This window comes from Hypanus sabinus, chromosome 14 (genome assembly GCF_030144855.1).
Source record: "Hypanus sabinus isolate sHypSab1 chromosome 14, sHypSab1.hap1, whole genome shotgun sequence".
Classification (NCBI taxonomy): Eukaryota; Metazoa; Chordata; class Chondrichthyes; order Myliobatiformes; family Dasyatidae; genus Hypanus; species Hypanus sabinus.
Genome location: NC_082719.1, coordinates 20,534,047 through 20,544,688, shown reverse-complemented (window position 1 = coordinate 20,544,688; position 10,642 = coordinate 20,534,047). Strand labels below are relative to the sequence as shown.

General features: G+C 41.7%; 1 protein-coding gene across 2 annotated transcripts; it reads right to left on the bottom strand.

The window, feature by feature from the left end:
- Positions 1–500: 500 nt before the first annotated feature.
- LOC132404588 (placenta-specific gene 8 protein-like) lies at positions 501–8,892 on the bottom strand. Of its 2 annotated transcripts, none has more exons than XM_059988848.1 (5): positions 8,776–8,892; positions 5,135–5,267; positions 4,241–4,365; positions 2,404–2,532; positions 501–1,281 (listed from the first exon to the last, which is right to left on the bottom strand). In XM_059988848.1, exons 2-4 carry the CDS (start codon positions 5,244–5,246, stop codon positions 2,443–2,445), a joined length of 327 nt encoding a protein of 108 aa, XP_059844831.1. In that variant the 5' UTR covers positions 5,247–5,267; positions 8,776–8,892; the 3' UTR covers positions 501–1,281; positions 2,404–2,442. The 2 variants fall into 2 exon arrangements, with proteins under 2 accessions (XP_059844831.1, XP_059844832.1); XM_059988849.1 differs by lacking the exon at positions 8,776–8,892 and adding an exon at positions 8,644–8,663.
- Positions 8,893–10,642: the final 1,750 nt, after the last annotated feature.

The following is a 10,642-nucleotide window of genomic DNA, read 5'->3' as shown; positions in this document are numbered from 1 at the left end:
AGGAATAAAAACCAAGGTGGTGCTTTCTACAGGGGCATGATTGAGAACATCCTGACTGACTGCATCACTGCCTGGTATGGGAACTGTACCTCTCTCAATCACAGAGTGTTGTGGACAGCCCAGTGCATCTGTAGATGTGAACTCCCCACTATTCAGGGCATTTACAAAGATAGGTGTGTAAAAAGGGCCCAAATGATCAGTGGGGACCTGAGTCACCCCAATCACAAACTGTTCCAGCTGCTATCATCCAGGAAACAGTACTGCAGCATAAAAGCCTGGACCAACAGGCTCTGGGACAGCTTCTTCCACCAGGCCATCAGACTGATGAATTCATACTGATACATTTCTATGCTACACTGACTGTTCTATTGTACTTTAAAAAAAAACAAATTGTACATTCAGAGAGATGTAACAAAGATTTTTACTCATGTAAAGGATGCAAGAAGTGAAGTCAATTCAGAGGAGTAGATAGGTTCAATGGAAGTAGTTCTGATGTGTAGTTAAACAGAATTAAATTTTTTTATTCAAATCAAAAATTACAGCAGATTAACCACCAGAAGTATACAATACACAACTTTTTAATTTCTCATTATGTATAGTTGCCTGTTACCAAGACAATCACTTGTGCACAGGGTGAAAGGGGGATGCAGTACATTAAAGGTATTTCTCATCTGGGGAAGTAGGGAACTGGAACTCTGACATTCAGCACACATCGAGTCAATTCAGTTTTTAAATAGGAAAGTCACTGGCAAAACAACTGCCAATACAATTATGTAAAAAAAAAGCAAAAACAGGCATTTAACTTGGGGAAATGCTTCACATTATCTGTTTATAGGTGACCAATGGAAAATAAATTTAGAAAGTTATTTCAAATCAAATGGAGAACTGAATTAGAATAACACTTAACTGGAGCTTTGTTCTTTCACAAAATTCGACTTTTGACCCATTTAGAATTGTCTGAAAGATGGCCCCTTTCCATAAACATGAAGAATTCCAGTTCCCACATGGAGAGAATAATCATTCTGTACGTCACTGATGAGAGCTTCCCCAAAGGGTGTGAAAAATCACAACTCTTTGGGGGGGGGGGGGAAGAGAGGAGAAACAACTTCAGATGTGTGAGCAATAATTTACAAGGTTTAAAGAAAGAGTATAACATAGTGGTTGTGAGATTTTAATGTGTCATTGTTGAACACAACTTTACTTCCATGACAATGAATGGTTTTGGTCTTTCGAATAATCCAATCTTCTTTTTCCAGATCAATGAACAGCATCTTGTTAGAGCTATCAGGAAAGAAAACTTGTTAGTGGAAGAGGTCACTGTAAAGGGTAGCATATTACTGCTTCACATCTCCAACAACCTGGCCCGACCCCAATCTCCAGCACTGCTAACATGAAGTTTGCAGATTCTCCATGTGCACCAGGGAGTCTGGTTTCATCCCACATCCTTAACACTGGCTGGACAGTAGGTCCACACACTGAAAATCACCCCTGGTGGAGGTGGGTGGTCACAGAAGTGGGATTGAATTGATGTGGGTGTGAAAATAGATGACATCTGTAAATTTCAAAACTAATCTCAAGTAATCCATAGCTTCTAAGAATTTATTTTTCCTAGCTGGTAACATGTTAAAGCTCAATGTTACGTTGGCTGGTCTAAGACTATCGATTAATCTTTTCCTCACTGAGCAGGGGCACACAGGCAAACTTGTAGTTCCTGCTACAACAGTTCATAATCAAATGATGCTTGAATGTGCTGGTCGAAGCTTCCCTTAGAAGTTTAGGATGCACATTTACAGGGAAGCTTTCCACTGAATTCCTGCATTTTATTATTCTAGTCCAGTCTAATTGGATTACCCACATCTCTCACTCCAATGACACCTCCCAAACCTGTAAGCTCTACCACTGAGAATGAGGACAGCAGGCACCTCCTAAGGATCCCCTTCCAATTCTCATGCCACAGCCAGCCTGAAACAATCCCTCTGTCATCACTGACTACGTCTTGGAGCTGTCTACCAAGCAGCACTTCGGCAATGCCTTCACCAAGAGAACAGCGGTGGCTCAAGGGGCAGGTGCACTGCCCCCTCCCCCAGGGAAATGGGCAATAAACATCAGCCTCCAAATCAATGCCCAGAAACATCATCACTACCTCCTCCCATAGATGCTGTCTGGCCTGCTGAGTTCTGCTAGCATTTCGTGTTTTTACCCAGATCCCCAGAAATGATTAAAAAATAAAAACCTCCTTCAGCACAAAGTAAAAGAAACACGATTAAAGCATTGCAAACTGATGCATGATCCAATTTGAAACTGCAGACAACAGCAAATATTACCCACAAAAGCACATGCAATCACGCTGCTCAAAAAAATGCCTTCAATTCTATCCTCAAGGAGAACTTGGCCTCAGCTTACCACGTGAAGTACAACAGTCAGAGATGAACACCAATGACATCACTGGTGGTAATTTATTTCTCTTTTAATTTGGCAGAGAGAACACGGGAGACAGCACATGGTCACTAACCAGTCACCACATAGAGATCCCTGGAAAAAAAACCAGCAAAAAAAACAACATTAATAGGTCCCCCTCTGGTACCCTGCATGTACAGCTATCCATTCTCAGTTTTACATGCATTTTGCCTTTAATCTCAATTTTACCACTAATCTGCTTTGTGCTATGCAGCTTTGGACATGGATTATGCTGATCTGACAATGCTAGCATTTCAGGCATGCAACCCTTCCCCAGTTCTTTTGGAGGATCCCAGACCCAAAATGTTAGCTGTTTTGCCTTCTACAGGTACTGTTTCTCTCACTGAGCAATTTCAGCATTTTCTATTAAATTTCAGATTTCTAGTATTAAAAAAGTTGATTTGTTCAGGTTTCCCACTTCATACGATTTCAGTGCAAGTGAAACTGGGAAGTAGTTACTTTAAAAAAAGATATATTCTGAGCAATTCCAGCATTTTCTGCTAAATTTCAGATTTCTAGTATAAAATGATCATTAATGTTTCCTGCTTCATACGATTTCAGTGGAAGAGAAACTGGGAAGTAGTCACTTAAAAAAAAATGACTATTAAACCCATCATTCCTTAAAGAATTTTTATTACCACTGAACTTCTACCACTCAACATAATGAATGCTATTGCAATCTGAGGCCTTCTGATGGCTATTTCCTAGCTGTTATCACAAGCTAGGCCGGTATGATATGGAGAACAAACTGTTGCCTTAGGGACCCCAGCTCTGGATTCCACCCCAGCATTTGCTCCCAAAACCTTCCCCGTGAGTGGGAAGAGCCACAAGGCAGCAAAGATTTCAGATCAGAGTTTTCCTTCTTCTGGTTGATGAGCCCTATCTGCCCCAAGCAACTGGTTTTAAGGCACCAGTAACCTGCCTTTTCTCCTGTCAGTAGGAACAGTTCCACTGGGCTTAGTGGCTAAGCCACACGTGAAGGCCAGGAGTTGGACTTGGTTGTCAGAGGCTATTTAAGGCACACACCATTGGGAGAATTTAATAGGTAGTGGGATGGCATCCCACTACATCAACCCCTCCACCTATAACAACCTTAACAAAATGCTTTCCTGCCTATTACATATGCAAATGCCTTAGAATTAATATAAAAGTATGCAATAAGAAAAATCCCATGGTTTTATGACCTGGAGAGGCAACTGTTGAAAATCTCACTGAGTCTAATATGCAGGGGGCATCTAGATTAGAAGACAAACAATTATCATCAGGGCAAGATTCAAAGTGTTGGAAGATGGTCAAGGAGGCAAAGGGATGGTTATGCTGAGGGTCAAGACTCTGCATCAGAACTGAGTGCTGAAGGATACAGAGTGAGAAGGAGGTCTGAGGCAGGAGAGGGGTGAACCAGGTGAGGTGGGGTGTGAACGATGGGTAGATGGAGGAATGGAAGAGGGGATTTAGATTGAGACTCATGGACAACAAGTAGAAACAGACAAGACAGCAAAGTGGGAACAAACTAGGGAGGATTGAGACAATTATCAACATATTGTGAAACCTGCTCCCTTAGAAGCTACATTTGATGATCTCAGCACTATCACTAGAGACTTATCAACCAGACGTCATCTTCCCTTGCAAAGACTTGCTCCCCAGGATCGTTTTCCTGGTCCTTAGCTTCTAGATTAGCAACAACCCCATTTCCCTGAATTAGAGGCTCCCTGCTCAATTATCAAGAGCCCATACTTGCTGTAGTAGAAGCACCCGCCTCTCAGAAGGAATCAGACCTACTTACATTGATGTGGTACTTCGTTCTGATGAGGGTTCTCATTGCCATGCTAGTACCACAGAGACAACACTCGCCCATGTTCCCCGCAATCTGACATCCAAGGCAAATTGTACAGAAAATCCCACAGCAACCTGGAAACACAAAAAGGCAGCATAAAATACAAATATGATCACCAGCTTCCACAGGACAGAGCAGAGAACATTTCTTCAGCTCTGTGAGGTCCTCATTGAAAATAGCCATCTGATTTCAACACACACGCTGCCCAATGTGCTGAATATTTCCAGCTTTCACCATTGTTGCTGCATATTGACAGTCTCTTTAGGCTCAGCTTTAGTTCGACTCCTGTGCAGCAGTGGGTCTTAGTGAACTTATTGATAAAGAGCTGACCCAGGCTGAGGATATATACCGCAGCTAATAACCGACTCATACCAGTGTAGGTCTTCTCTTTAGCTTGGATCAGGTGGTCAATGTTGAAAACAGACATCAAAAAACCAGTATAATTTTCTTCAGGCTAATGTCGCCATTTAGCAGAAGACTGGAGGGATGGATCATCTCTTCCAAGCAGGATTCCCACATTGAGCAGATGTTGCTCACCATGCAATGACGACAAGACCTGGGAATGAGGACATTTAACAAAGGCCAGCATAGACAATAAACAGTGAATAGCTGGCATGATCAAATAGCAAACATACAGCCACTGACTGGCTTCTTCTGGGTAATGGATGCAGCTTTAAGACTCTCGTGTCTAGATTGATCAAACTTACAAGGGAAAACAGAAACTAAAGAGCACCTTTACAATTATGTGAAGTATTTTATGATCGAGACTCATAAAACAGAAAGTTAACCAGAACATTAAGGCAACCAGGTCGGTCAGTCCAAAGCCATATACAAACAACTTACACACTCCAATATCATCGCAACAGCTGCACAGTCCGCTGCTCCAATCACTCTTCGCTGGGGCAGCCTGAGGTTGAGTCATTACCACCATTTGGCCTGGTACAAACTGAGCCATTTTACTTCACAGGGGTAAAATCTGGAAATAACAGCGAGAAATGGTTGACTGCATTGGGTTCCGTGTTGCAACAAAATAAATGGGTTTCACTCTTCCAAGTACTTCCGTTACACATCTCTCCTACACAGCATAGTGGTCATTGACACAAACAGATTTCATCATTTCTTTATGTACATGTGACAAATAAAAGCTAATTTTAAACCATCTTAGACCATTGGCTCTTTCAGCATACTGCGCTCAGTCAGTAAGTGTGAAGATCCACACATAGGCTATCTGTTGGTTGGTGGGTGTCAACCATAGTTGTTGCATCCAACTGTTACACACAAGCCAGGGCAGTACAATGTAGCAGGCTCCCCCTCTCCAGGCAATGGCAGAGACCAATACAGGTTGGCACCAGAAGCATCATAAGAGTTGCCAGTCAGCATTGAACAGCCTTTGGGACTCCAGCTCCAGATTCCACCCCCTCCCCTAGAGTTTACTCCTGAAGCCATCCTATGAGTGGCTAGGCAGTGGAAGTTTTATTTTAAAAAAAGCCTTCCCTCTTAGATAAACTACCAACCACAACTGTTGAGCCACCATCTGCCTAAAGTGACTGGTTTTAAGGCACCAGTGCCTGCCTTTGTCCCTTCTATCAGTAGAAACAGTTCAGACAGGCTTAGTAGCTAAACTACATGCAAAGGTCAGGAGCTGGATCTAGTTGTCAGAAACACACGCCATTGGGAAAATTTAATTGCTAGCAGGAGTGCATCCCCATGACAAATTTATCTTCTGTTGGGCAGAGTTTTAATGTTTGGCATTTTGTACCGCATGCAGATATGTCCTCTCTCGTGCAATGCTTTGATAGTCGGTATTTTGTGCGGTGCGCAGAAATTTGAACGACCAACCAGATTTATTTAATTTTATACAGTTTTATTCCTTGTGCAATTTTCAATTCCATGTGGGATTTTCTCTTAATCTACAAAATAATCATTGTTCAGCTAAAAATTGGTCATACAGTTCTCTTGCTTTCCAACTTGTGTTATTGTACTCAATCTGCTATTGAAGCAGTTTTCCTTCCTAGAATGGATATAGTGAGATTTCATCCCCTCCATTCCCATAATTGGGGGTCAGCTTGCTCAGAAATCCCATGTCTGGCCACAGTGCTGGTTCCTGAGCATTGCCATACATGGCATTCCTGTTAACATACTGGATAGCAGGGTTTCCACACGCCCTCGAAACTCACCAGGGTCCCAGCTCCCGTATTCCTTTGAATTTTACTTTAACATTTTAATATGTACATTGGTCACCGTTTCCAATCTTGTCAAATGATGTAACAGGCTTGTGGATAAATAGCCATTTTCTATCACTATTCTTAAATTTGTTACAAATTACTTAAAGTAACTGGTGGAAGGCAGAAACTGTTGAGGCTAGAAATAACCGTGGCTATAGAAGAATATAATGTAAATGCATTATGTCTCTCAACCTATAACAGGAACCAACGTTTTGCTTTTCAGTGACTTACTAAGGAACAGTCTTCCATTGGTGGGATTTGCCAACTTCCCCCTTGAAAGGGAAAAGATTTGCCAGCCAGTGAGAGTCAACTCAAACTCAGTTACTAAAGCTGTCATTTGAGTTCAGAGTCTGGTACAATTGCAGAATGCTCAGAGAGAAGGAAATACTTGGCTTGAATTGCCACAAAAGGATTTAGCACAAAAAGCAACAAACTGCAAAATATGCATTGTGACAATGAAGAGTCTGCTTGATTCTCTTTACGAACCATAAAGGATACAGTAGGACTATAGAGGAACCATGTAAGCAATTGCTTAATCTAATGCTGAATGCAATTTCTTTAAAACATGAGCTTAGCCAAGTAGTTTTCAAATGCTGAAACTCAATGAATGAATTGGCCAAGTCTAAAAAGATTGAAAAAAAATAGGACTAATAAAATTTGCATGGTAAAATCCAAATTCATAGCTAGACAGCAGTCCCTCCATTGCTTTTAGCTTGTTATCACTAATATCTCCTTTCAGGTCTACTTAATACATTAAAATAGCTTTCATCAGGCATCTTTGCTTGTTGATCACTTTGCCTAGAAGCCATTGCTTCAATGAGTACCTTTAAAACATAGCAAAGCACCAGTGAGGCAGGATATGATATTAAAACAGCAATAGACAATAGGTGCAGAAGTAGACCATTCGGCCCTTTGAGCCTGCATCACCATTCTGAGATCATGGCTGATCATTCACTATCAATACCCAGTCCCTGCCTTGTCCCCATATCCCTTGATTCCCCTATCAATGGAGAATGCTCCCTAGCAATGGAGAAAGGTTTAAAAATAAACACAAGATAACCCTGGGAGACAGCACAAGATAAACAGCAGGTGTGGGCCCCCTGCTCTACATATTTGATTCCCCCACCGCCAGGACCAGGCTCTCTTCTTGCTGCTGCATGAATACTACTTCACTTATTATTCCTGTTTCAACACTATTTTTAATTAAACTATTTAATATACATATACTTGCAGTAATTCATTTATTTTTTCCACGTTCATCATGCATTGCGTTGTATTGCTCCTGCAATGTTAACAAATTTCATGACATTAAAGCAGATTCTGATCTAGAAGGTAGAGGGTGTCAGGACCCACAACACAAGGCTCAGGAACAGTTATTATCCCTCAACCAGCGAGAACCAGCGAGGACTACTTTACCTACTCCATCATTGAACTGTTCCCACGACCTAGTGCCTCACTTGTAGGGACTCCATCTCATTCTTGACATTTATTCATTATTACTTGCTTCTGTATTTGCAGAGTTTGTCATCTTTTGCACATTGGTTATTTGTTCATCCTGTTGTGCAACAGTGTTTCACCAGTACTATTGCGTTTCTTGGATTTACTGTGCATGCTCAGAAGATGAATCTCAGGGATATATATGGTGACATACATGTAGTTTGAACTTTAAAGGCTCAGTCTCCTCATCTGAGGATTTAGAACTATTCTTCCCCTCCCCCACCACCCAACCACTAAATTAATCTCCTGAATCTTCGTTACACTTCCTCTATCACAAAGATATCCTATCTAAAGTACGAGACCAGACTCATAGGCGATATTCCAGAAGCAGTTCCATCCATACAATTGCAGCATCACTCTTTCATCGGCTTGCTAATTCCAACAACCACAATGATCAAGAATAAATAATTTCTCCGAATACCCAAAGCTTAGATTGCCCAATCATAGAGGGCTTTAAAATTTACTCTTGAATCAAACACCAATTTGAATTCTGTGTTCTGAATTTCAAAAGCCCAACATTTCAGATCTTGGGTTTCTCCGTTAACTTTCTGTAATGCCAAGCTATAAAGATTAAGACAGCATGTATGCACAAAAAAATGTACATTTTAGAAATTGCTGAAATAAGTGTACCTCCAAGGCAGAGTCGAACTCCACTTACTTGAACCAATATATTACTGCTGAACGGGATGCTTAGTAAAAGAAAGGTTAATATATTCACTTAGTATCGACGGCTTTGTTTTTGTTCTTCTTACTTCAACTCACCACGTCTATTAAGTAGAGTGTTGTTGTTCCTTCCTCTTCACGGAAATGAAAAGTCGCCCGCTACAATTGACTGCTTTATAGAGATTGAGTAAAACTAGGGGGAGGGCCTTTTGTCAATCAGTTACTGTTGGTAGGTTGTTTAACTTTGCTCACTGTGCAAACAGAAAGCGTGCCCTTTTCATTGGACATTTATTGCAATTCTGACAATCTGTTAGAAGAAAGTTCACACTGATAAGACCTGCAACCACATTTTGTGTGGCCTGGACTTCCTCTCCACCGACACCCATTCTCTTGCCAGCTATTCCCATTACCTCACAAGAAAGGGAGCAGCAGCAGTTGATCTGATTTGGAAGTTTCTATATGTTATCAGACTCAAAACTGGGAGGAGACTTTCCCTGGCAGTTCTTTTGCTGGTGGCCTCTCACCAGTACCCAGTCTCCTGGATGGTAGAAGTGGCAGTCTGCAGCCAGCATGATCTAGGCTTCGAGTAACCATTGACGAGAACCTTTAAGAGCTTGTGTTAGTGCCATACAATACCACAACTACTTTTACTCGTGGTATGGATGTCCATCCATGTAAAAGGAAGCAGTGACTGGCAAGTACAAGAGATGTCCCAAAGCCCTCATTGCAAGATAGACCTGTTACAAGCTGAGAGCACAGCACACTGTCACAAGAGCCAGTGGAAGCGCCTCTGCCTCAGTCTCGTCACACAATTTAGCTCATCTGCATTTCAGGTCCCCATTCGGTCTTTCAGCTGCCCAAGGATGGAAGTGGTAAGGACATGCAAAATACTGCAAAGCTTTTATCAACTCCTGTAAAACTTCTTCTGACAAAGGGAGGACTGTTGTCACTTGAAATTTTCTCAGGGATTCAAAAGTTAGGACTAAATTCTGATAATCAGAGATGAAGTGACACCATCATTTCTACAAGCATCTACCCCTGCAGATAAACGATAGCAAATGCATAATGCCAACCCATACAGTTGAGGCAAATGTATAAGATGCTCGGAGATGCACCAGTGAGCACCTGGGAGAGGGCTTCACAGCAAGAGACACCAGCTGTGTTCTTTGGGATTATGTCTCTGGAAAATCATGAATCACAACTGACTACACAGCTTCTTCAGTTTTAACTTCCCTCACACTGAATAGTGGTGAGCCCAATGTCACACAAAACTGGAGGGGAAAAAGTCCAACAAGTTTTTACTGGACTTCAAGCAGTTAGTAAATCAAGCAACTGGACTCGCTGTGTTGTCTACAAGATATTTCACCACTCATCTGAGAGGTTTCTTCAGTTCTGATCCATGGTGGGTAGTTTTCCTGTTTATAAACTCTGAGTTGTTTAAAGGTATAGCAATCACAAAAGAGTTGTTAAGAGGTAACAAGAGGGTTATTAGTCTTACCTTTGCACAAATGGAGACACCAGGGTAGAGATGACTGCATTATAAATGCTGATAAGTAGCTACAAGTCCAGTTGCCTTGATTTACTACTACTTGATATACAGTGACCTGGATGACTGAGAACATGTTTTACTGAATTCCTTAGCAAGCAAAGCACAAGCAGAGAATCCAAAAAAACTCTCAGGAAAAGTCAAAATTCCCTCCCCACAAAAAAAAAAGCAATCCTACAAAGCAAAGACTTCACTTACCAAAGATAATTCCAAGTCTGAGCAAAGAAACAAGATGGGGGGGGGGGGGGGGGTGTCAGGGAACTTATATAGGGCTACAAACAAGGCACAGGTGATAACAATGAACTCATAATTAGCCTAATAGGCGACAAGCAGGAAGGGGTTGTAGCCTTGTCAGCTCTGCCTCCCTCTGGTGGCCAGTTTGAGGTGTGACATCATGTACTTGCTGCTATTTTGTTGCTA